Source organism: Danio rerio, chromosome 23, assembly GCF_052040795.2.
Source record: "Danio rerio strain M-AB ecotype USA chromosome 23, GRCz13ab, whole genome shotgun sequence".
NCBI classification, from domain to species: domain Eukaryota; kingdom Metazoa; phylum Chordata; class Actinopteri; order Cypriniformes; family Danionidae; genus Danio; species Danio rerio.
Window position 1 is genome coordinate 25,279,953 of NC_141043.1, and position 25,715 is coordinate 25,305,667.

Below are 25,715 nucleotides of genomic sequence, written 5' to 3' on the forward strand. Positions count from 1 at the left end.
CTAGCTTCAATTTTTTAATTACTCCATGGAATAATCTAAATGTTTTATATACCATATTTCTTTTTAATTCATAATTAGGGCCAGACAGAATCTGTGGACATTTTTTTGCTATTTCTGCACAGAATTTATTTTAAAAATCTATGGTTTTATGCTGAATGATTTCAGGAGTATTGTAACTAAAAACTTAATATGTAAAATAAAAAAGAATACCTTTTAAACTTTTATTTAATGTTGAGAATGCAATTTTTTGGTGCTTTTGGTGAACAAAGCATGTATCATATATATTTACTAAAAAACAGAAAATATTACTTTACAAACTGTATTGTAAACAAATTATATGAGCATTTCCAAATTGGTCAACAATATTACTAAAACTATTTTAATAACCGAATAAATATAAATGTACACACGTTTACACAAGTAAACAAATAGAATCAATAATGGGCTAAAAATCTGTCGATTTCTGCGTGCGCAGATTTTGTGCGGGCCTACTCAGAATTTAGAGATTTTCTCTCACAATTCAGATATTTAGTTAGACCTGCTCAATATAAGGCTATAAAAAAAATCTAGATTTTGAGACTTTTTTCCTATGTAAATACTGGCTTCAATATTTATAGTTTTATATATAAAAAATATATATGGTAAAATTTATAACTAAACATGTGGTTTTCTCTATTTTGTCCATCCAAATTTGAGTTAAAACACATTTTTTTATTTATTTTTATGTAAAAAAAATTATTAAATAAAATACTATTCATTTAAACCTAAGATGCCCAAACTAGGGGCCCTGTCCCCCATCCCCATTCATTTAGGATTGCTTTGGCAATATTATTGGTAGTATATTAGACCTACACCTCTTAGAGTGCATTATGAACACACTCAATTCTGCTCCAGTTCTGCCTGTTTACAGTAGCAATAACAGTATATATGAATGACAAGTAGGGGCCAGTTACCAGAGAGACTGAAAGTGGACATATCCAGCCTTGCTCAGTCCTTATTTAATAAGGAGGTGTAAGGGAGAGAGAGAAAGAGAGAGAGAGAGAGAGAGAGAGAGAGAGAGAGAGCTAGGGGAGTGGAAAGAAGGACAGCGTGCTGCATGTGTACAGTTACACACCAAAACACACACACTCTCTCACACACACATACACAGACACACAGAGGCAGTCAGTCCAGGGAGACTGAGGCAGTGCTGGAGCCTCTAGAGTTTGTCTCTGTTTTCCTCTCCACCATCCAAGATGCCGCAGAGAAAGAGGAGTTTCACTTTTGGAGCGTACGGCGGGTAAGACACACGCTGTTTGCCAATAATATTTCACATTCCTCATTGTGTGCCTTGAAGTGTGATTGTAAATAATGTGTGGGGATATCAGCCACTGTGGAAGGGTGATATGGTAACACTGTGTTGGAAAGGTAATGCATAGTAAAGGCGGTGTTATCACATACGAGCAGACCTGATTTCATCGCTGGGTTGTATTTTTGAATAACAGGACTGTGGCTCGGGCGAACTGCTTCTCCTGCAAGTAAGCCCTGTAATTAAAGGCCATTACAGCGGAGAAGGTAATTGAGATTGGATTGAATTAGACACTGCGGTTGACTGAAGCAGACACACATGTGAAGCTCTGAGTCTGTAAAGCGGGCCAGAGAGGTTAACAGAATCACAAGCTGTTTACTCTGAGGATTCGATTAAGCCCTTTTAAAGTGATCTGTTGATTCAGGATTTTTTGCTGGGGTTGTGTTTGTCTGAATGGCTACCGGCTCCAGCGAGGGAGATTCCTCTGCGTGTTAAAGGATCTGGTCTGCTCAACAGGTGCAAGGCTGCCATATTTCACTTGTGTGTTGTGAAGGACGGGTGTTATCTGTGCATGCATGGCTGATTTGATCACTGGAATGCTGAAGAGGACACTTTACCTGTCTTGCAAGATCTGGATTTAAACACTGTAGATGCATTTCTGGGTTTGGATACATCTGACTGAGTTTTTTTTCATAAGTGATTAAGGTGTGCTTAAATGCTTGAACATTGTTTTGTGAAGAAATGTAAATTGTGTGGTCAGGTCCCATTTTTTTCCAAATAATTTAATCTGGATCAGATTGGTCCTGATTTGGAAATCCCATGTTTCGCTATCCAGGATTAACTAATCTATTTTACGTTTATAACAGTTTTTTTTAAAGGAACATTGGGTTGGATTACTGTGATCCAAATACCAAATTTTTGGATTACCAAATGTACTTGCAAAGCTTCTTATAGTCAGTTAAATGTTCATTAAAGGAGCAGCATGAACAAATATTAAGCAGACAGTCTACTAATACTCAAATGGACCATCAAAATGAGGTGTTACCAACATTTTTTAGATTGATCTAATACAATACTGCTTTGATATTGTGTTGTTATAGTTGTTTACCAAATCTCATTAGATATGACATGCTTCATATAGGCTTCAATTATTACAAATTTTTATATATCATCAGTAACTATGAGGTTTGTGAACATTCATTTAAAAAATAAAATCTTAATCCACCCTTCTGATGTGATCAGGATAGTTTTTGATCGAATGGATCCCAATCTGAGTTCAACATTTTGAATAACCCAAAGGGAAGGTTTGATCCAAATCAAATGTAAGATTGGATTTCATGATTTGATCTTAATACAAAAAGAAAAAACACTTTTCTAAGATTTGTTCCAACCCGTAATGCAAAATCCCACTGGATTACTTTGAAAAAACTGGGCCCAGGTGACATTCTTTGTCAAAATAAAAGTTTAAAAAGACTTTCAAAGTCTAAAAGAGACTATCCCTTTAAGATTTTGAAAGTCTTTTTAAACTTTTTTTTTGGCAAAGAATATTGTTCATAATTAAAGTGATAGTTCACCCAAAATGAAAAAAAAAAAAAAATTATTTACTTAACTGTTCCAAACCTATTTGAGTTTCTTTCTTCTGTTAGACACAACTGTTATTTTGAGGAAAGCTTAAAACCTGTAACCATTGACGTCCATAGTATTTTTGTTAATGGTTGCAAGTTTTCAGCTTTCGTCAAAATAATTACTATTTTTTTTGTTCAACAGCAAAATAAACTTACAAAAGTTTGAAACCATTTGAGAGTGTGTAAGCAGTAAGTAAATGTTCATTTTTGAGTGAACTATCCTTTTACTTCACCCTTCACATTCAAAAGCCTTAAAATGTCTTAAATCAAAGCAGAACATTTTAAATTCATAACGTTTAACTTGAAAATTAAAAAAAGACAATAAATTAGGATTTTAGGGCTGTGTTGCGATCTTTTTATGGAGTCTTTTATGCCATTGAATTCTTCTTGTTCAAAATATGTCCCTCGTAAATAAAATATTGATGCACTATGTTACAATTGGTAGGTGTTGTTTCATGGTAAAAAAATATAAATATTTTTGTGCAGAAAATAAAATAAAGTTGAATATGTTGATAATTTGTGATATGTTCAGCATTTTGTAAAAATAATAAAGAGTGGTGACTGGTGATGTATGCAGTGCAATAAAGGGCAGTGTGTACTTTTAAGAGCTTGCTTCACTGACTTTGTTGATAGAAGGAAATTATCCATATCGATCCGGTTTCTCATTACACTCTGTATAATGTCTCAGGATGCGTTTTGACATTTGCTTGGTCTTGAAGATTGTGAAATCTAAAAGCCATTATCAAAAATTGCTTCAGGTGTATGTAACAAGTCAACAGATTTGCTTGCGTGTGATTGGTGTTTACATGACCTTGTGAAAATTCACCTGTTTACAAGTCTAACACAGTATGATGTAGCTTTGAGATCTTAATGCGTTTGTCATTAAGGGCAGTAACATTTACAGCTACTTTTTGGAAGATGCTTTTATCCAAATTACACTTCTCTGTCCTTTATCAATTCTTAGGGACATCATTAATAGTGACTTAGGTTTCCAGCCCAGATATTTAAGCCATAGTCATCTCTATTCCAAACCCTTTCCTCTGATTTCCAAATTGTAGTCACTTCAAAATGAACAGAATAATGGCTACTATATAGACAACTTGTTCCTGTTTAAAGATATCAAAAAATGTTACTTTAAAGGGCCTTTTCTATTGAAGGATTTCAAAGAGTAAATGCATGGACAATGTTTGTTTTAATATTTGCACAATAAAAATCCTATTATTATAACACAAGGTGCAGATTGTCCCCTACTTCCATCCCTTTGTAGCTTTCACTTTGGAGGGTAGGGCTTGAACGATTAACTGCAGGTCATTTTCATGCGCATTTTGTTAGTAAAACAAGTTCTAGTAAAACTTTAGCATGTGTATTCAGATAGAGCAGCAGTTACTGCTCATAGTACACTGACAAGCTATAAAAGTCTTTATTGTGAGATCTTTTTTATTCTGTGGAGAAAACATAGTAGTAATAGTGCAAATAGGTAGTAGCCTTTGCAGGACATTTATTACTGATCACACAGCCGTGATTTTTTGACAAGATGTGCATGACAATTGCAGCTTTGCTCAATCATATCGATTAATTGCTCAACCCTACTGGAGGGCAAACCCTTTTAAGAGATTAGGGCTTACTGGTGAGCCCTTAAAAATGAAACACAGCCAGAGAAGGTTGCAGAACTGGATTATTTTGCCTCTAGAGGATGGCTGTTATTGCCCATATTCGTGATGTGGATCTGCATGTGGACGATGCCTTCAGGTGATCTCAGAATGACAAATCAAGAGTGATTTTCTAAATAAAGCTACTCCATGTAAGCCCTTTTCTCTGGCCTCATGAACTCTTAATGGAGCCTAATAAAATAAACAACAGATGCAGACTTTGTCCCAGATCTTAAAGTGCTTTTTTCGTTCTGCCTCTCTTTGGCTCCTGGGTTGAGACATAGGGTTTGACTTCAGACTTCTGAAAAAACACCAGACAAGTGGATCCTGTTTAGAAACAGCAATGTGGAAAAGCTACTTGTTTAGCAACCACTGGTGCTGATCACTGGTTCTTGATGTCATCAGATTCTTTAGGCACAACTTCAGTGTTCTAGTGGGCAAAAATGGGAGCAATGGGGGAATGACTTGAGGGCATTGGAGTAAAAAGAAATTGGGGGGAAATTACATAAATTTTCTTTTGTTTTTCTTTGAGTTGCTTTTCTGATTTCACAGGATTAATTATGTAGCTTTATTATAAAATAAAAAATTAATTTCTTATGATACATTACGTTACATTATGTTATGTTACGTTACGTTATGTTATGTAATGTTGTTTCTAATGATAATGGTGTTATTTTGTTGGGTCATGCATGTGCATACATTAAAACAAACAAATTAAAAGCATATATAGTAAATACAAAAAGAACAGAAAAAAAAATTTATTTATGTTTTTTGGGGAATCTAACATCACAAAAATGAAGGAATGTTTCTGTAAAATAACATTGCATAGTCTTTGTTGAATACTTTTTATACAATCAGTCTTTAAGTTATTATTTTTTTATTTCTTATGCCTACATGTATTACTCTAACTTAGAATGTGTACACAATATCTAAAATTGTCCGTAGTGTATGTGTGTGAATGAGAGTGTATGAATGTTTCCCAGTGATCGGTTGCAGCAGGAAGGACATCCTCTGCGTAAAATATATGCTGGATAAGTTGCCGGTTCATTCCGCTGTGGCGACCCCAGATTATTGCCGAAAAGAAAATGAATGAATGCATAAGTAAGTCACGTTCCATTTTTTAAAATGTAGTTGATTTACCGTGAAATTAAAAACTCTGAGTTTTCAGTTTCAGAATAGCTGATCTGAGTTGGGTCAATCAACTTTGAGTAGACCAGCTCAGAATTAAGCGTGCACACCGTGACTATAAAATGGCATTATCAATGTAGTGCAGATATTACGAGTGACTAGGCAACATCTTAAAAAAGAGATCACCATTTGTTTCCCCTGCTGAATTTGATGTGCTCATGCAAAGTTATAGCAAATATGACCGTATATTTTCAAAAGCAACACCACTGCATCAGTGAAACAGACAGTTTGTGTGGGAAGACATAGCTACTTAGGTTAATGCGTAATTTTACATCTAAAGTATTTAAATTTTTATGCATAATAAAATAAGTAATGTAATGTGTGACGTTTATAAAATCTTTACACGTTCCAACTTTTATACATGTTGTTCAGTTTTAATAGATTTAAAAGTGCACTTGTTTGTGTGCGTTTTTTATTGATCAAGTGATAGAGGTTGATATGACATTTAAAATGTAAGCAGTACTAAAAATAGTTTTTAGAAAGAATTTGTCATTCATTCAATTTCTTGTCGGCTTAGTCCCTTTATTAATGAACCACCAACTTATCCAGCAAGTTTTTACGCAGGGGATGCCCTTCCAGCCGCAACCCATCTCTGGGAAACATCCACACACACACAATCATACACTACGGGCAATTTAGCCTACCCAATTCACCTGTACCACATGTCTTTGGACTGTGAGGGAAACCAGAGCACCCGGAGGAAACCCACACAAATGCAGGGAGAACATGCAAACTCCACACAGAAGTCAACAGCACTACCTACTGCGCCACTGCTTCGCCTAGAAAGAATTTTAATCCTAATTAATCTACTTGTCCCTGTTGAAGATCAGTGAATTTAAGCTTTATTTATCAAAAAAGGAGAAGCCAGTAATAACAGTAATACTGAAACGGTTAAGTCTTTTTAGAATGAATGAGCAAAACAACATTTAAGATGTGGTATAGTGTGCTCAGCCTGCTGGTTTGTCTATGCACACACATTTTTATCATCATATAATCTCTTATAACGAACCTTTTTTTAATGCACATACTGTAATTTGTTCAGTAAAAGTGTTTTCATCGTAGTTTAGGCACATCTTTTATATCAAACAAAAGATTATCCTACTCAGTTATGCGTGTGGTTTTTATTCGTATTTTCAAAAGTTATGTGCATTATGACGTTTCCATCAATTATTTTTATGCGCATCTCCAAAATGAGCATTAAATAGGTGGGGGGAAACGTAAGGCTAAGGCGAGAAATACCGCTTCGTGATTAAAAAAGGGAAGGAGATTGACAGAAACTCAGAGTTTGGAGAATAAAACCTGCTCCACAGTTACCACAGTAACTGACTCTGAGTTAAAGTTACCTCTCTTTCAGAAACAGGCTTGACTCACCCTGCTACTCGAGTGTAACAAACCTGCCATTTTGAACGGAAAACCCAGAGTTTCTCTCATGTCATGTTTAAAATACTCTGAGTTTTCATTTAACCTCCTTTCTGAATAGGCCCCAGATCCAGGAACAATATATAATAAAATGTTCACAAAAATAAAATAAAAAATAAAAGATGAATTGAAAATATGACATGAAAATTTGACACTAGTTCCTTTTTTTCTTACATTGTAATATTGTGTGCGTCCATTTCCATCACGAGTTTAAAAAGGTTGGCAGACCTTATAAAATGTCTCGATAGACCCTCATATAGTATGCTCTATTTTGTCTAACTTAAAATGTGACATGACTTTTCTTATCCAGTAATTATGCTGGTGGAATAGGGTCTTTCTATTTAAACAAACGCAGTCTTCTAGCTACAGTAGAAGAGAACCAAAGTTTTACATGTTAATTTTACTTATGTTGAGAGGAGCGTTCTCAGGAGCCACCCCAAACAATGCAAAAAATGGTGGTGGCTCTACAGCCACGCCAAATGTCTCAGAAAAGGTTAAAAAAAAAACAAAAAAAAAACGAATCCAATACATTTAAAGCTTTGAACCTGTCCAGAACATGTGCATCAGAGTAGCAGGAGCCTGCCTACACCGATCGCAAATGGGATCTTTGTCAGCATGATCTTAGAGAGTCTGACCTTAGACCAGTGCAAACAATTTTGAATTTGTAATATAGCATGTCTGAGGCATATGGATGATGAGAAAATTCCTTGTCTTATTTTGTGCCAAATTACATCTAAGATTAGTACTTAACTTTTAAGACAAACATTTTTTTTTTAAGTCTACTAATAGTAGTAATAATGTTAAAAATATTTAGAATTTAGTTGAAAACATCGTAGTATACACTGTTGTTTTGTATTTAGAGTTTTATTGTTCATGATATAAAGTGCACACCTAAATGAAAAAGATTAAAGGTGCTTGTCATCTTTAGATTAATTAATTAATTAATTAATTCTTTATTTGTTTACTGAGTGTCATTTTAAAGAGGCAGCTCATCCGCTTTCATTAGGTTTTTATTTTGCATTACAAAGGCTTTGTTCACCTCTCGAGAGCCGATGACCACTCATCCACCTCTCGCTAAACCAACACTAACCTGTCTGTCCTTCATCTGGTCTTCATCTGAATTTACAGTCACGTTCACATTCGGCGGCTGTACTGAAGACGTGACTGAAGAAGCTGGATTAATTTTAGTGTTATTTGAAGAGACAAACACTGTTGATTAGTTCTGAAGGGCAGCTGTTAGACACTTCCTGTACTCACACAGAACAGCCTGTAATGACACATAACTCATTCGCAGCAGGGGCCAATTTATGAAAACTGCACCCTGTAATAACATGGCTTTTTTATTTCACACTCTGGCTTGTTTCAATGCTCCGTTTACAAAAATAATAATAATTGGTTGATAGATATTTTAGTTTTTTTTCAGGGCCCTAAGAAATCAGCTTTGCTTTTGTTTTGTTTGTTATGAATTAAACTAATAGTTAAATTCTGTAAAAAAATAAAATAAATAAACTAAATAATAATAAGTATAATTACTTTAATTCCTGATACATAGATTACTTGATACTTTATGCTGTTAAACTTTTTTTAATACATGGAAAAGGTCCATGTAAAATCATTTTATTTTTTCCACAGGACCTAATTATAAAGATATTCTTCTTAATGTTTATGGAATGCTCTTTATTTGATCATAGCTATTGGTAGTTTTTTGAATACGTTAAACAAGTACTGAAAAATCATGTATAATTTAAAAGGTTTTAAAGGCCTTAATAAATGAGTTAGAAATTTTCCACGGGTGGCACGGTGGCTCACTTTCACTTCACAGCAAGAAGGCGACTTGTTCCAGTCCCACAGTCTAAAGACATGCGCTATAGGTGAACTGAATAAACTATTGGCTGTAGTGTATGAGTGTGTGTGTGTGTGTGTGTTTTCTCCGATACTGGGTTGCGGCTGGAAGGGCGTCTGCTGCATAAAACATATGCCAGAACAGTTGGTGGTTCTTTCTGCTGTGGTGACCTCTGAAATAAAGACAGCCGAAATAAATTGAATGAATAAATTTTTCCAATTGACTTTTTTCTTTGCCAATTTTCACTTTTTATTTTTTATTTGGCAACACTTTAATTTAGGTCTAAGTTCATGCTATCAACTACTGACTTAAAACCTGCTTATTATTATTAATATTCATTAGTAGTTATAAAGTATGATTTTTTCCTGCATCTCTAATACTAAAATCCAATAACTCAAATGGTTTGTTGCAATCGGTTTTCTCAAATTATTTGAGTTCACAAACTAATCTAAATGAGCACTGTGAACTTAATCCATTTGAGGAAAAGAAGCAATTTGAGCACAGTAAAACCAAACAAATGAAGAGAACTCAAACTAACTGAGTACAGTAAAACCCAATAAGTTAAGTCAACTTAAACCGTTTGAGGAAACAGATTGCAACAAACCATATTAGTTAAAAAACTAATCTATATGAGTACTGTGAACTTACTCCATTTAAGTTATTAAGGTATTTAAAGAACTCATTACCTTCAACACTTGAGTTCAAAACTCATTTCAAATGAGTAGAATTAACTTTCAGTCAATTTTGAGTTAACTACTCTCATTTAATTTGATGAAAGTTTACTGTTGGGTTTTACAGTGTACGCAAAACCTAAACCCAACTTCTACCTTACTAACTATTAATAAACTGCCAGTGTTCGTGTTAGTTAATTTGTTAATACTGTGAATTGTGACCTAAACTAGAGTGTTGCCTTTTATTTTTATATACATGTTTTTGCTTGTTTGTTTGTATTTTTTTATATTAACATTATTGACAACTGGATTTAACTGACAAAAGGTGTAAATAAAATATTTGTACTACTAAAGACAGCAGAGCACAAGAGATCAATTGTCATTAAAGGATTAATTACATTTAAAATATATACAAATTAAAAACATTATTTTAAGGATTTGACTGTATTATAATATTTGATTGTATTTTGTTGTTTTGTTGATCAAATAATTGCAGTTTTGCACAGCATTATTTAAAAAGTATATCATTTGACAAAACTGTGTAAAATTTAGAATCAGTCATGTATCAATTTTCTGCCACAACTTGATTAAAATTGTCTGTATTTTAAGCATATTATATTTGCTGCTTTCTTAGTCAGTATACGGAGTGTAGTTAACATTATTTAGTGAATTCAGCCCTGAGACCCGAGGTCAGATTTACTGCTGTCCTGCTCAGACTGTGACCCATACAATGCAGACCAGCACTCAGTCTCACATGACAGCTGCTGCTACTGCTGTTTTTAAGGCTGTCTGCACCTGTGCTGTTGTGTAACAACAAATGTGGACATTACAGCTAAGAGAATCACTCTGCTGAAACCTGAAGAGCTGAGAATCGCTCTAAATGTGTTCATTCAGCTGCCTGACACTCAGTAAACTCTCACTGCACTGCATCCACTGTCCCAGCTAACAGGGAATGTTCTATTAACGTTGTGTAAATGTTAGCATGAAACATTATTATAAGGTTTTTGAGACATCTTTAGGACGCTATAGTTATTCTTTGTGAATGTTCTCATAATGTTAATAAAAAACATTCTAAGAACATTCATTCATTCATTTTCTTTTTGGCTTAGTCCTTTTCTTAGAACATTAAGTCATGAAATCAAAACTAACCATATTCATTTTATTAGTGCACATTGTTAATTTTGTGGTAAACAATTCATCGTGAATGTCATTAAGAATGAAAAAAAAGTTCTCCCTTGTAATCTAAAATTAAAATCTGAAAAATGCACTTCCTGTTTGTTTTCAGTTCAATTCTCAAATTACATCTGTCTGAGGTAATGGGCGTGGGCTTAACATACTTGACCACGCCCCTCCAAATGTCAGTTTGGACAGCGCTTTAACAACAAACATAAATAGTGAGGAGGAGGTGTCTGTTAGGTTGTAATAACCCTGAAACCCTTTTCCTGATTCCCGTCTGCTTTACTAAATCCACTCAGCTCACAGTAAAACTAGCCATGGCCATGGTTTTCTCATTCATAATTCAGTTTCGCTAGGAAATGTCACAAAATGAAAAAAAAAAACAAAAAAAAAAACGTTGCAGCTTCCGGTTCATGCAGACTTTAATATAATATGAATGGAATGTGTTATGTAACATTTTGAATAATAACAACCTGGGACCATAATATAACATGAAGCTGATAAAAAAAGTTGTTCTATTTAATAGATTTCTATTTAACCCCAGAGGTCAAGGACCGCGTATACGTATGCGGTTTAATGTGTCTTCTCCTTATAACGCCGAAAAGAACTTAAATAACACTTTAAGTTTTAATCGTGCAGATAAGAGCAATACATTAATCAAATCTGTTATCTGTCTACTTTTTTGTAAACACTCAAAATAATAACATAAGTGTGTGCTTTTGCAAAACAAGGAAAACAGTTGAAATTTTGTAGGTTGTAATTTTTATTAGCAATATTTAGTGAAGTTTATTCATAAACTAATTTCGAGAGGATCACGTGCTCATGGCTGGCCCTGAGTCAAGCTAATGAATGAACCACCAATCAGGCTATTCCTAACCCAGTATAAATAACCAAACACCCTACCTTTAGTCATCTTCGTCTTGAAGAATCCCCCCTTCCACTCCTTCTCCTCCTCTTTTCTACAGGGCAGCACGGCGGCCCAGTGGCTAGAACTGCGGCCTCACAGCAAAAAATGCCTCCGACTCGGGTATCCACCCAACCGGTCAGCATTTTCTTGCGGAGTTCATGTTCTCCCCGTGCTTGCGTGGGTTTCCCCCGGGTCCTCCGGTTTCCTCCCACACCCCCAAAAATATGAGACTAAGTAAATTGACTAAACCAAATTAGCACCAAATTCAATTCTGTCTGCAACACATCACCTTAGCAATCCTTACGCAGCAGGAGGGGGGGGGTCCTCGAGATCTACCCGAGTCAAACTCCCCTCTCGCCCTGCAACGGAAGGGAGCTCCGGGCTCGAGGATCTTTTGAGCTCGGGGCACTCTCCCGGGACAGCATGCCAAACTAGCTTATTACCAATCATCAGCTAAGTATGAACTCTTGAAGCTTGAATTTAATTGTATTATCTTTCAATTTCTACATATGTTTGGTGACTAAAATATTATTTTAATAAATATATCTGTTTAATAAATCTATTTTGTTTAAATGCTTCAAAATACATTGCCTATATTCACTGAGAAATGGATACAAATATTCATTTTCAAAATGGAATGTACTCTATTATGCTGAGCACTTTATGTGTACCTCTTTTAGCTAAATACTGCATAATATTTTAAAAAATTATAATAAAAAACATGGTTTCTGGTAAAATATTTAACACTTTGCATTTTCTGCCAGGTGTTTGAAACTTTTGACTTCAACTGTATACCACTTCAACAGTATTCATTATTTAACAAGAAGACTAACACTTGAAACGAGCACTGTTTGCACATGCTTTTGTGTCACTGAAGTCATGAAAAATGGATGTGTGTTTATGTAAGGCTCTTGTTATGGCACACAGTGTATTGGCAGTGACTGGAGGGCTGTTCTCTCCATTATGTCCTGTTCCCCAGACAGCAGGTGTAACTCCATCCTCCTTAAACACTCACACTCCAAGACATTAAAGCATCTGTCAACACTGACGCACTGTTTCCCCCACAAGATGCTTGCATCATTTCTAAAACCGAACAACTACAGTATGTGTTGTCTGATGGATCTCCCAAATCTGTTGTTTACAATATTGAGGGATTCCTGAGTGTTATGTGTTTCTCCTAAACTCCAGGTGAAATTTTCTGTAGTTTGTTTGTTCGTTCGTTCATTCGTTCCTTTTTTCTTTCCTTTGTTCCTTCCTTTGTTCCTGTCTTCCTTCCTTCGTTTCGTCGTTCCTTCCTTCCTTCCTTCCTTGATTCGAATGATTTCTGAGATACAGTATCACATTAGAAAACGCCACATACTGGAAGGACGGAAAAAACGTTCCCTTCGTCCTTCCTTCCTTCCTTCCTTCCTTCCTCTCTTCCTTCCTACCTTCCTCTTTCTTCCTTCCTTACTTTCTTCCTTTCTTTCTTTAAATTTTTGTATTTGCAATAATAGGTTGCATAAAACTGATAAAGAGTGACATCAAATGAAAAATGTATATATACGTGTATTTTTTTAATTATATGTTGCATTCTGCTATTGAAAATCATTTTGCATTTCATGCTCTTCTCTTTCAAAAATTGTATTAATTTGATAGGCATAAAAATGCTTCTACTAAAAACTGAAGTATATTTTTAACATGTGAAATGTTTCTTACGTTCTAAATCAGCTTATACATTTCTGAATCATCATATGATGCCATTCTGCAGTAACTGTTCTTGAAAATTCATCTTTGTTGAACATAAATAAATTTATATTATATACATTTACATTTTAAAATGTATACTAATAGAAATGAAAGTTTTTTTAATGGTCACAGTATTTCACAATATTGTAATTTTTAGTAATGTGGACCAATGCTAAATCAAAGATTTTAAAGGTATTTGAGGTGGATAAGGAGATTCCCCCAATGTGTAAAGCACTTTAAGTGTCTAGAAAAGCGCTATATAAATGTAAGAAATTATTATTATTATTATTATTATTATTATTATTATTATTATTATTATTATAACAACAAAAAATCATGTATGTATATATCTCCTTCAACATATATTTATAGCACATAAAAATTTACAACACATTTGTGGTCTATATTTGTTTAGATTACACTCCAAAATGTTTCAAAGTGAAGCCATAGTAGAACCATTTTTGGTTCCTCAAAGAATCATTCAGTGAACAATTCTTAAAATAGCAATTATATATATATATATATATATATATATATATATATATATATATATATATATATATATATATATTTTTTTTTTTTTTTTTTTTAGCATTTTAATAAAGTAAAGAATTGTTTTCAGATTGAATTCACCTTTTGTTATATAAATAACTGAGTTGACTAAATTTAGGGAAGCATACTGAACCTGTCCCGAGTTTAGTTTGCTAGTTTTTTGTTAATTTAGTCAGGTTTTAAGCAGTTAAGTGTGCATCAAGCATTGTGTTTCTGTGCACAAGGCCACTGATCCATGACCCACAGAAGAGGTCAGGGTCAGGAAATCACTCAAGTGGGTAAGGCCAAAATAACACTTATGAAAACATCAGTGTGAAAGAGAAGTGTCAAGAAAATAGAAAGGCACTAACGTTTGATCATACTATCAAAGTGTGTTCATATTACAGAGATCCCTGTGATGAAATAGTAAGTAAGTAAACAAGCGAGTGAGTGAGTGAGTGAGCAAGTTAGTTATTAGTTAGTTACAGTAGTCAGTTACAGTAGTTAGTTAGTTAGTTAGTTAGTTAGTTAGTTAGTTAGTTAGTCAGTTGGTTATTTAGCTAGCTAGCAAGCAAGCAAGCAAGCGCACAGTTACACTGGAAGATGTGATACCCATCCTGATTTTTTGGCAATATCCAGTTATTTTTTGGATGACCAGCTTACAGATTCTATTAAAAGTGACTACTGTACATTTACACTTTGCTCAACTCAAACTGATCCTGAATAGCTTAGATTGTACGTTAAAATAAAAAGGCATGATTTACAATGGAAGCTATTTGTTTTCTGCCAGATCCCTAAATGTCAGGGAAATATTGGTCTTATAATGCAGAAAAAAGCCTTTATTCTTTTCTACGCCACTGAAACGAGCAGTGATTGTGGGTTATGTTGACTCAATCACTTTTTCAATGACATACAGCTAAATTTGACTGGACTATCTTATTTTTCACAAGGTACATGCAAATGCACATGTCTGATTCATATCAGTTTATTTCCACGTATGAATGAGACTGATTCCTGACTTTTTTATTTAGTGGCTAATTTGAGTGAATCTGTAGAATCTCATTTGTACAGTGTAGTATGATTTGTTCATCCTCCAATGATGGGTGGGTTTTGGAGTGAGATTTGGAGAACTCTTATGAATTCGTATAATTTAGCCACTAAACTGACAAAACAGTTACATTTCCTTGTGCACTCAAAAACATGATGTTATTTAAAATTGGCTAAAACAACACTTGAGTTCTTGAGTTTTTTTGGACAACTCAATTGTTTTACAGTATGTTCAATCAACTTAAATTTGTAAAAACTAGTGAACTGAATTCCCTCATGTTGTCCCAACACAAATCGAATTTGTGATCCAATCTGATATGAGTCGCTTAAACCATGTGGTGTTATTTAAATGTGACATTAATTTACAGTATTTAATTATCCAACCATTCTCAAACATGATCAAAGCTACTCTGCCTTTTCTAGTTGCAGATTGTTTATTTATTTAGTTGGTTTAAAAGTTAGTTCATTTTTATTTTTCCTGTTTATCCATATTCTGCAAAACCAAAGTGACTTTACTTTTTTCCAGTCACTCAGATGTATTTGTATTTATTTATTTAGTCTATTGGTTAGTTTAGATTGATTAAAATAATACATTAAATAATTAGTTTATATTATTTATTTATTCGTTAAATTATCCATCCATTTATTCATATGTTATCCAAAACAAGTAATTTTGCAATGCTGACAGAATTTAAATTAGTTATTTATTTTTTTTAGTTAAGTTGAATTATTTTAGTTTCAATTTGAAGTTATTATGCAAGTATTTATGCATGTATTTATTTTATTTATTTCAAAAATATTCAAAGTGAGTAGCATTTTTTCAATTAATTTTTTTTATAATAGTATTTTAATTGTAATTTATTTGCACTTAATTTCTCCAAAACGATCAGTCAGACACGAGTCAGACACCTTTTCTTTCTTTCTTTCTTTCTTGTTTTCTTTCTTTCTTTCTTTCTTTCTTTCTTTCTTTCTTTCTTTCTTTCTTTCTTTCTTTCTTTCTTTCTTTCTTTCTTTCTTTCTTTTAATTAAAGTAGTTTATTTGTTTATCTATTTAATAAACCATCTCTTCTCCCTTGCCATTAGTAGAATTGTGATGATAAATCTCTGCCGTGATCTTGGTCCACGGATGGGAGAAATAATACTCATTATATTTTCATTTATTGATTATTTTTTTGAAGATTCTCATTTCTTTTGAGATGAATTGAAGCATAAGCGGAGGATGCTTGTGAATGTACATTTCTAAATTATAAATGACATCCAGCAGGATTGTTGTGCTCTGCATGAGACATGATTTATGACGCCCTACCAGAGGGATCAGATGCTTAGACAGGCTTGTGTTAGAGCCAAGTCAGCTTTGACATCTGATTCTCAAAGTCGTTTTCAATAAAGCATCCTCTCTAGTCTCAAATATTGACAGTCTTCTCTGTATCTCAGACTGTGCCCATTTTATTGCAGTGTGATAAATCTAAGCTAACACAACCTGTGCGTTTCATATTGTATGTGCCTGCAGATGTTTGAGGGCAGCAATAGTACATTATCACATTAAATCAGAGGACACTGACAGTAAAGGCCACAGGCTCTCCATCAAGCTCCGAAAACCCTCTGGTTTATGCTCTGAATCTAAATGATGAATAATACATTCTTACTCTAGGGCCCTATGAAATTGTAATGCTTTGTTTATGTCAATTCGTACTGTCATACACACATCTTTTAACAATTTGAGCCAAAAATAAACAAAATATTAATTTATTATTAATTATTTTCTTAATTAAATTGAATTTCCCAGAGATGGGTTGCGGCTGGAAGGGCATCCGCTGTGTAAAAAACTTGCTGGATAAGCGGTTCATTCCACTGTGGTGACCACGGATTAATAAAGGGACTAAGCCGACAAGAAAATGAATGACTGAATTAAATTGAAATCAAATTTTGTGTTAACTAATTGATTTATGTCAGGTTAATATTCATATATTTTTATGATAGTCTTTATTGAAATTTGGAGAGGTACACCACAGCTTTTAATTTCCCATATTATAATAAAAATATATTAGATATAGACCTTTTTGTTTGAACGCAAAATTACCCATTATGTTTGCGTGTATGCATAAGGAGGATGCTAAAAACTTCCATTTGGCAGCTTGATGCATATAAACTGTCACATTAGGATAACTTTAAAACAATAATTTTAATCTGTTTACTTGCTTTTAAAGTCTTTGAACTATAACTGCGGTTGATCAGCACCACCCCCTGTTTATTTAAGACTGTTTATTTAAATAATGTGATCTAATAGGTTTCAAAATAATCATTTTAATTTTACCATTAAACGGAATCTTCTGCCATTTAATTGGAGCCTCGTCATCGCTAAAGTGATCAATGTATCTTTTTTTTTTTTTTTTACATATACAGTATAGAACCCACCCAAACAAATGTAATTCACCAAAATGTTTGATACACACACGTACTGCCCCACTAACACATTGATTGAAATATTGGCACAAAGTAAAAATAAGGCCATTTTGAAATGACGGAAAGAGACATACCATGGTAAATACTACACAATACAAACTAAATGAAACATAAACTGCTTCCAATTAGAATTAACATGCAAATCAGCCAGCAGAGTATCGGTACCATACTTTTATTTTTTGGAAATTGCATGGCTTCGTTACATACCTGTTAAGTTTCATGCTAGTAATATGGGTTACTCTATAATGCAGTGATCTTTTGCGTCTGTGTGTGCTGAGTACAATATAACAGCTGACAGGTCGGGAACACTGACGCTGTATTTCAGCATCTGACGGCAGACACTAAACTAGGAGAAAGTTTTTCTCTTGTGCTTACACCTCATCTGACAGAAGTGTAACTGCTTCAATGCACACCTTTCAAAATTAAAGTTGTGGATCACAAAAACTCTCCGTAAGCCACTCAAAGCAATATTGACAACCATTTTCAGATCAAGATTGACCAGTTGTGAGCCCTGTAAACGGAAGTTCTAAGCATCCTACCGGAAGACGCTGGTCACTATGGCGCCCTCTATGCATCAATGAAGAAAAAGGTCTATAATCAGGGCTTAATATTAACTTTTTTTGATCACCAGCCGCTGTGGCTTGTAGTTTTCCAATGTTACTAGCCACTTGCCATTTTCACTTGCCACAATTCTGTTGTTGGGAAAATATATTTTATATGTATACAATTGACTTTGACATGCTAAAATTACTTTATTTAGATTTTGTGTTATGTCCACAAAATTGTGTAGTTTCAAAGTGTCGCATTGCAATCAGTTTTATTTAACATGACTTTTCAGGGCTCAATATTAAGGATGTACCTTTTTATACTATGCCAACACCAAACAAAATATTACCTTGACTCACATTTTAAATAATGTGTCAAAACAAGCAGAATATAGCTGTATACAAATACTTTTTATTAAACAAAAATGTTCTTAAAATTATTGACATTTAAAAAAATTATTGTCATGTATCTAAAATGCACAGTAGTCTGTCCTGGCTGGATTTCCCAGATCTCCAGTTACAGTAACTAAACATACATGTAGAGTTAATCTTATAATAAAGCAATGTTATTGTTAAGGGTGATAATTAAACCATTATCAAAAATAACTGTAAGCAAGAAATTCACAAGAAAAGCATTTCATGTGCGATAATAAAAGTATGATCACCATTAACGTTAGGCTCATTAATAATCTGTTCAAAGAATGGTTAAAGTGAAAGCGGCAACCACTGCTGCTTACAAAGAATCTCAAGCTCTGGAAAGTAGCAGGACTGTAGATGCACGAGCATCTAATTTTGTCCAGTCTATTTCAAAGAGAACCAATTGCACCAGTTGCGAGTGTGCAAGCAAAAAATAAATTAAAAATACACTGACGCACATCACATCAGCTGTACGCTAACACTAAAGCTCTTGTCAGTGAGCGAGAATTGCCTGTGCCTCTTCATGCGCCTGATCCTCTCATTTGTTATTCACCTGCTTTCTTTTACTCACGTAAACAGTTATTTTTGTCAGTCGCGCTGCTTCTTGATTCACATTTTGCACACATATTGGCACACATTCTCAAACTAAAGTTCTAATCTTTAGTGATGAGCCAGCAGTGGCAATATAAAAACTATTTTCAACCAGCCAAAATGGCTAGTGGGAATGGCTATCGAACCCACCACAGTCTACAGTCTGAATCTACAATCTAAACAGATTTGGCGAGTTGGCGGGTGCTAATGTCAAGCCCTGGACATTAACACATATATAAGCATCATATATAAATTATGTTAATTTATAAACACATAGCTTAAATATATTTGTGTACATATTTGTAATTTCATCGATTGAAAAAATATATGTAAACAAAAATATTTGCATTATTTTGAAATGTATGTTGCATATGACGTACATTTTATATATGTAAAATCCAAATATTAACTTCTATGTCATATTTAATATTCATAATATATTTCCATAAATCAGATTCCCTTATGTGTTACTTATACAAAATTAGCTCAATTATTTAGCATTCTGCTTTAATAAATTAAATAATAAAAAAAAAATACGACTTGATTCTGCATTTTTCTGCATTATGGACTCACAGGGCCTCTTACTCCAGTTCTGTATGGCTACCTACTAATATAACATCCAGTATGGATGTTTTTTGCTGTTCTTGGTGTGCATGCAATTTAAAAGCAATCTTATTAACCTCCATAACCTACAATAATGAAAAACATACATTTATTAAATTCAGTACAAACTGTTGACTCACATTTTAATTAAATAATATACACAGATAACTCATTTTGATTATTGGCATTAATTTAAATGACTGCACTGTCAAAAAATCATTCACACATTCAGGCCAACATTTGGCCTAGAGTGCCTTTAATACACCTCAGTTAATTTTAGCCAGCTAATTACTTAAGTCTATCATTCATGCTGGTAAACCGTAGTCTCCTGTGGCTAATTTTGTTCAGTCGAGGCTGTGCTTTTGAGTTTTACCACACCTAGCTTCAATTTCTCCTTTGTAAGGAATAACAAAGGAGGTGAATGTAAGTCCAAGGATGAAAAATATAAATTTTTATGATTCTCCTGTGGGCCATTCTGATATATCATCATTCCTTTATTGTCAGCCATGGTTTGATGTTTACAGTGAATATTGCACACAGTCAAATGTATGGATCTGTCATGGCATTGTTTACATACAGGTTGATGGCACAAGTTTTTCCCTGCAGGATTGGGTAGTTTGAATCTCTTGTGTCTGTTTGAGTGATGTGCCGTTTATTTGTTTGAGCAACTGGGGCTTTTACTGTTTATTTGCGGATATGAGGCGAAGCTAATTAAACTGGAGAGACTACGAGTCCCCGTAGCACAAACGTCAGGACTGACAGTAATTATGTTTGGTAATCTACAACATAGGACGTCTGTGTCCTTTGTCAGACAGATTGTTTGGATTTGTTTGAGGTTTGTGGATAAAAGCAAAAATAAAAAGCTAGCAGCAAGATAATAAAATCAATAGAACACTTAGTGGGTTCATTAGTTGCTCAAGGGCAGTGGAGAATACTTGTGTGCGCTTGAAATAACTTAATACACCCAGTAATGAAGACATAAAAACTAAAATAAGAGTCATGTTTTGGTTCTCATTCTTGACTGTAGGTTTTCAGTTAATGATTTGTCAGAAATCATTCCTAATTATACAATATGATATTTTCACAAATAAATATGAATACATTTTCTGAACGCAGTCGTCAACAGCAGTCAAAAATGAGTAGAATGTGTACAGGCCCTTGCCTTGAATGAAATACAGGTAGGGCTGGACCGATAAACGATATTATATCGAATCGTTATAAACTTTGTTAATAACAATAATAAGCTCTGGTCTTTTTGACTGTATACTGATTTAAAAGCCAATCACACAGCAGAAATGTGCAGCAATGGGAATCTAAACGTGTTAATATTAATTCAGCCACCGAAAATGTATCTGCAGAAAATATGTTATGCCATTTAACGGACTCTCTTATTATTGTTGCTTTAATCATTGTTGGGATACTCTTTTAAATCTGGAAGCGTTAACAACTAATATTGAAATGTATATCGTTATCATTCTATTTATAAAACAGCTATTGAGATTGTGCTTTTACCATATCGCCCAGCCCTACTCACAGGACTTAACTAGTCTCTCACAGACATCCACTAGTCTCTCACAGGATGTCACAAGTCTCTGATAAGATGTCACTACATTTACATTTACATTTAGTCATTTAGCAGACGCTTTTATCCAAAGCGACTTACAAATGAGGACAAGGAAGCAATTTACACAACTAAGAGCAACAATGAATAAGTACTAAAGGCAAGTTTCAGGTCTGTAAAGTCTAAGAAGGGAAGTGTTAGTAGTTTTTTTTTTTTTTTTTTTTTGTACAATTAGTGTGATATTCAGAGAGGCAATTGCAGCTTAGGAAGTGAAGTGGAGACTAAATAGTTGAGTTTTTAGTCGTTTCTTGAAAATAGCGAGTGACTCTGCTGTTCTGATGCAGTTAGGGAGTTCATTCCACCAACTGGGCAGATTGAGCGTGAGCGTTCGCGAAAGTGATTTTTTCCCTCTTTGGGATGGAACCACGAGGCGACGTTCATTCACAGAACGCAAGTTTCTGGAGGGCACATAGATCTGCAGAAGTGAGTGCAGATAAGAAGGTGCTAGGCCAGAAGTCACTTTGTAGGCAAACATCAGAGTTTTGAATTTGATGCGAGCAGCAACTGGCAGCCAGTGCAAACGGACTAGCAGCGGAGTGACATGTGCTCGTTTAGGTTCATTGAAGACAACTCGTGCTGCTGCATTCTGGAGCAGTTGAAGAGGCTTGATAGAGTTAGCTGGAAGCCCAGCTAGTAGAGAGTTGCACTAGTCTCTTGCTACTTCATTAGTCTCTCAAAGGGCATTTAGTCACTCACAGGACACGACTACTCTCTCATTCTGTTTTCTTAATTTATTCTTTTGCAGTCTCTTTCACAGTTCACTGATTGTACTGGATTTTCTAGCCATAACCAGCATGGATTTTCAATCAGGTTTAGACCAGGATTCTAGGCTAGCCGTTTCAATATTTAGGTGTTTCAGCTTTAAGGAACAGTTTAATCTGTTTTCTTCTTCATGTAAATTGCTTGCTTATTGGGTAATGAATACCATCTTATGATAAACATTTGCATAAACTTGCATACATACAGTATAGAATAGTATGGTATATAATGTATAGTATGTAACAGACCCAGCTCCTGCTTCACTTTCTTTAGTACAGCTTCCTATCCTGCAAAGTCAGTGGAAACTGGAGACATTTATAGTTCACAGTTAAGTATGGTCTGTCAAATAAGAAAGAAATCTGTAGCCGTGATTAACACCATTAATTGAGTAGAATCTGAAATTGTTCTTTAAATATGATTAGTGGTCTTTTCAGATATCTCATTTGGGTTTTTTAGATTGTGTTTATATTCAGAATATATACTACTGTAACCCATGAAATATGCTGTTTTGAAGATTTCAAATAGGACTAAGCAGTGACCTCTAAAATTTAGGACATTTAGGTTGTTCTCTAATTTTGATCTAGACTGTAAATGCAGACTATTGCATGAAAGTTTTCCATATTGCTGGTTTTTAATATAGCCTCATCTTTGATGTTGATCAACAGTAAAGAAAAAATATGATAGATTAACTAGCTTTAATGAGGTGTGAATTGAAGGTGCATGCTGCTTACCTTAGGCTTGATGCCTAAAGGCAACAGATTTGAGTCAAGGTCTTTGCTGTACTCTGGGTCACCTACATTCAGTAGAGAAAAAAAAAAATGGTTTCAGTGGGTTAATTACTGAACCTACTGAACTGTTATCAGCCTTCACTTTTGTTCTAATAACGAAGCTGTTAAACAAAGCTTCTCTTTAACTGAGTGATGGATCTTTTATAAGACTTTGCAAATGACTTGGATTAAGAAAGCTGCCTTTTGTCTCTCTTTGTAATACACAAAGAATACCAGACAAAAAAATAAAACAAGCTATGAGTCAGAATGAAGCTGTGAATGAATTGAAGCTGTGAGACATTATTGGTGCGAGACTCTTTCTCATGAACAAAACACTGCTGTTTTTAGACCGCCTGGCATCATGAAAACTGCAACTACTATCTTGTGACTGATTATTATTCATTTTAAATGGGAAATCACGAGTGTTATCAAGTACAGATGTGTGACACCTCGTACAATAGAATAACTAAATGTATTAAATGAACTATTTGTGAACCAGCTTTAAACTGTATTTTCATGTATGGCTAAATTATAACTTAAAGTAAACTTATTCTGAGAAAAAAGGCCCAATTTTGCCCTATACATCTACTTAGAATTTCAATTGACATATATTTGGCTTATAGTTTTGTTTACTTTTTTAATTTAGTAGCTGTTTTAATAGTAAATAAAAAAGAAACGAAATGGAACGGGGAACGAAAACTGTTTTTTTTTTTTTTTTTTTTTTAGGAAATGTTTATAGCATAGTCGTAGTACACATGAATAATGTTGCACTTAAAGTTAGCTACTTTTCCTGAAAATACTTTTATAGTATATTTTAGATAATAATAATTCCTTAAATTTATATAGTGCTTTTCTGGACACTCAAAATGCTTCACACAGCTTTGAAGCTCAATATCTCAGAATCATTCAGAATGCAGATAGAAACTTATAATTCCAAGGTGATGAAATACCTGATGTGTGCTTTCATGGCTTCCAAAAAAAAGCAATCACACACACAAATGGCTACAGCAGGAGCAACCAACCTTAAATAATTGAATAGATGCAACTATCGAGACACAATGTAAAAATTCACTTCTAATTTAAAGAAGGATTTAGAATGTAGGACATGTGTTGACTATATTTCAGTTAGAAGCCTGATTTTGTTGCTATAAACAAATAGAATAGCTTAACTGGTAGATAACTATATGCTAATGTTGTTTGATACGTATTAGGGCTTGGTTATTAATTTTTTTTATCAATTGTTTTCCCTGCTGTGTGTGGAGTCATGTGACCCTGCTCTGCTATGGATGATTTATACTTCTGCATTGAGCTCGCGTATGATGCAGGCTTTGTGCGGTTGCATACCTGTGCATCTTAAAAAAAAAAACTGCATGTTTGCACTACATTGACAATGATTGGAAGCTGTGTCAGAAATACCCTGAGATGGCATATTTTCCATTACAATAAAATTATTATTTACAATAAAATTGTTTGCAAAGCATTCAAGAAATACACTGTTTAAAATATTATTTACAGGATATGCATGAGTTGCATTATTTAGAAGAGATACTGCTGATTTTCCATTTTTAATAAAAAAAAAAACATTAAACATTTTTTTAATTATAATAAAATAAATAATAATAATAATAATAAATGAATAATAATAAATAAATAATTTTGTTTCCAAAAGTGCAAGTTCGTTATTTTCATTATATTTTTATAGGAAAAAAGTGAGTTTCTTGTAGGAAATGTGTTTTAATTTCAGTTGTTCAGCATTAATGTTCACCCTTCATTCAAAAATCACTGACTTGTAATATGAAAATTAAAGTAAATATTTACTGTATAGTATTGCGTGTTATGTATAATAAAGATGGTCATTTGAGATTATTCTGCAAGTAATTATATTATGGCATGCATTCTCACCCTGGATGTAAAGTCTTTTCATTTTTATTATTTTTTTTAGTTTAATTCTTTTTAGTTTAATGCTACTTTTCTTTTTATAATTTAACAAAATTTGAGTACCATGTATAATTAGTACATCTGACAATAGAGTATGTAAATTATATGTCACTTAAGGTCATAACTAAGATTCAAATGTGTCTTGAAATATTGTATGATTGTGCTCATTTGAGTGTTCGCAGTAAACATGCATTTAAAAAAAAATACTTAAACTTTAGTCAAATACATTTCTTTTATTTAGTTCATCAAAGTCAGACAAAATAATACCAAAAGCAAACTAGAGATGTGCTTAATAGTTTGGAATTAGAATTAAGTATACAACGTTAATAGAATTAAAGTAAATGAAGTTTAATTAAAATGATACTATAAAGCTGCCGTAAATACATTAAGAATTATTTGATGTTTTTTATCCCTACAATATAAATAAAAAGAGTTTTTGCAGTTAGTATCGTATTTAATTTTAGTGCTAGTGCAGCGATGTTTAAAGACTATCAAGCCACACATTCACAAAGAACAAAATACTTTGAAACAATGACCCCTCCTTTTGAAACCCAACATTGCCTCTGCTTTCTCAGTAACATCAAACATGTATGGACCTGAGGTGAGGTTATACTATAAATAACCTGGTAATGTAGTTTATTTTAGCACTGTACCTTTGTGGAAATATGTACTTGACTCTGGGGTGGCGCATTTAACATCAGCTGTCTTATTTGAAACGAAAGGCTGTCAAAGAAAAATCAACATCCGTGACACCAATTGTCCTCTATGAGGAGGTGAAGCGGGATAGTGAATTTAAAGTCCAGCTGCCAGCAAGGCACACACACACACACACACACACACACACACACACACACACACACACACACACACACACACACACACACACACACACAGGAGTGATGCTTTCAGTCCATTTACATTCTGTTAGTGCTTTAGTGT

At 33.9% G+C, this 25,715-nt stretch overlaps 1 protein-coding gene and 1 long non-coding RNA gene across 39 annotated transcripts in view; one reads left to right on the plus strand and one right to left on the minus strand.

Annotated features, from left to right (window-relative positions):
• Positions 1-11,225, minus strand: part of LOC147838200 (uncharacterized) — a 53,088-nt gene extending 41,863 nt beyond the window's left edge. Inside the window, exons 1-2 of the long non-coding RNA XR_015523577.1 lie at positions 9,613-11,225; positions 7,916-9,405 (exon numbers count right to left, since the gene is read on the minus strand). This is a non-coding gene — a long non-coding RNA (uncharacterized LOC147838200). The remainder of the gene's footprint in view (positions 1-7,915; positions 9,406-9,612) is intronic.
• rap1gapa (RAP1 GTPase activating protein a) overlaps positions 1-25,715 on the plus strand; it is a 179,958-nt gene that overhangs the window by 37,103 nt on the left and 117,140 nt on the right. For 17 of the 38 annotated variants that reach the window (XM_087304885.1, XM_087304888.1, XM_087304889.1 and 14 more), the window contains exon 1: positions 1,127-1,279. In XM_087304885.1, the coding sequence (XP_087161011.1) occupies positions 1,236-1,279 (44 nt within the window). In that variant the 5' untranslated portion in view covers positions 1,127-1,235. 38 annotated transcript variants of the gene reach the window in all.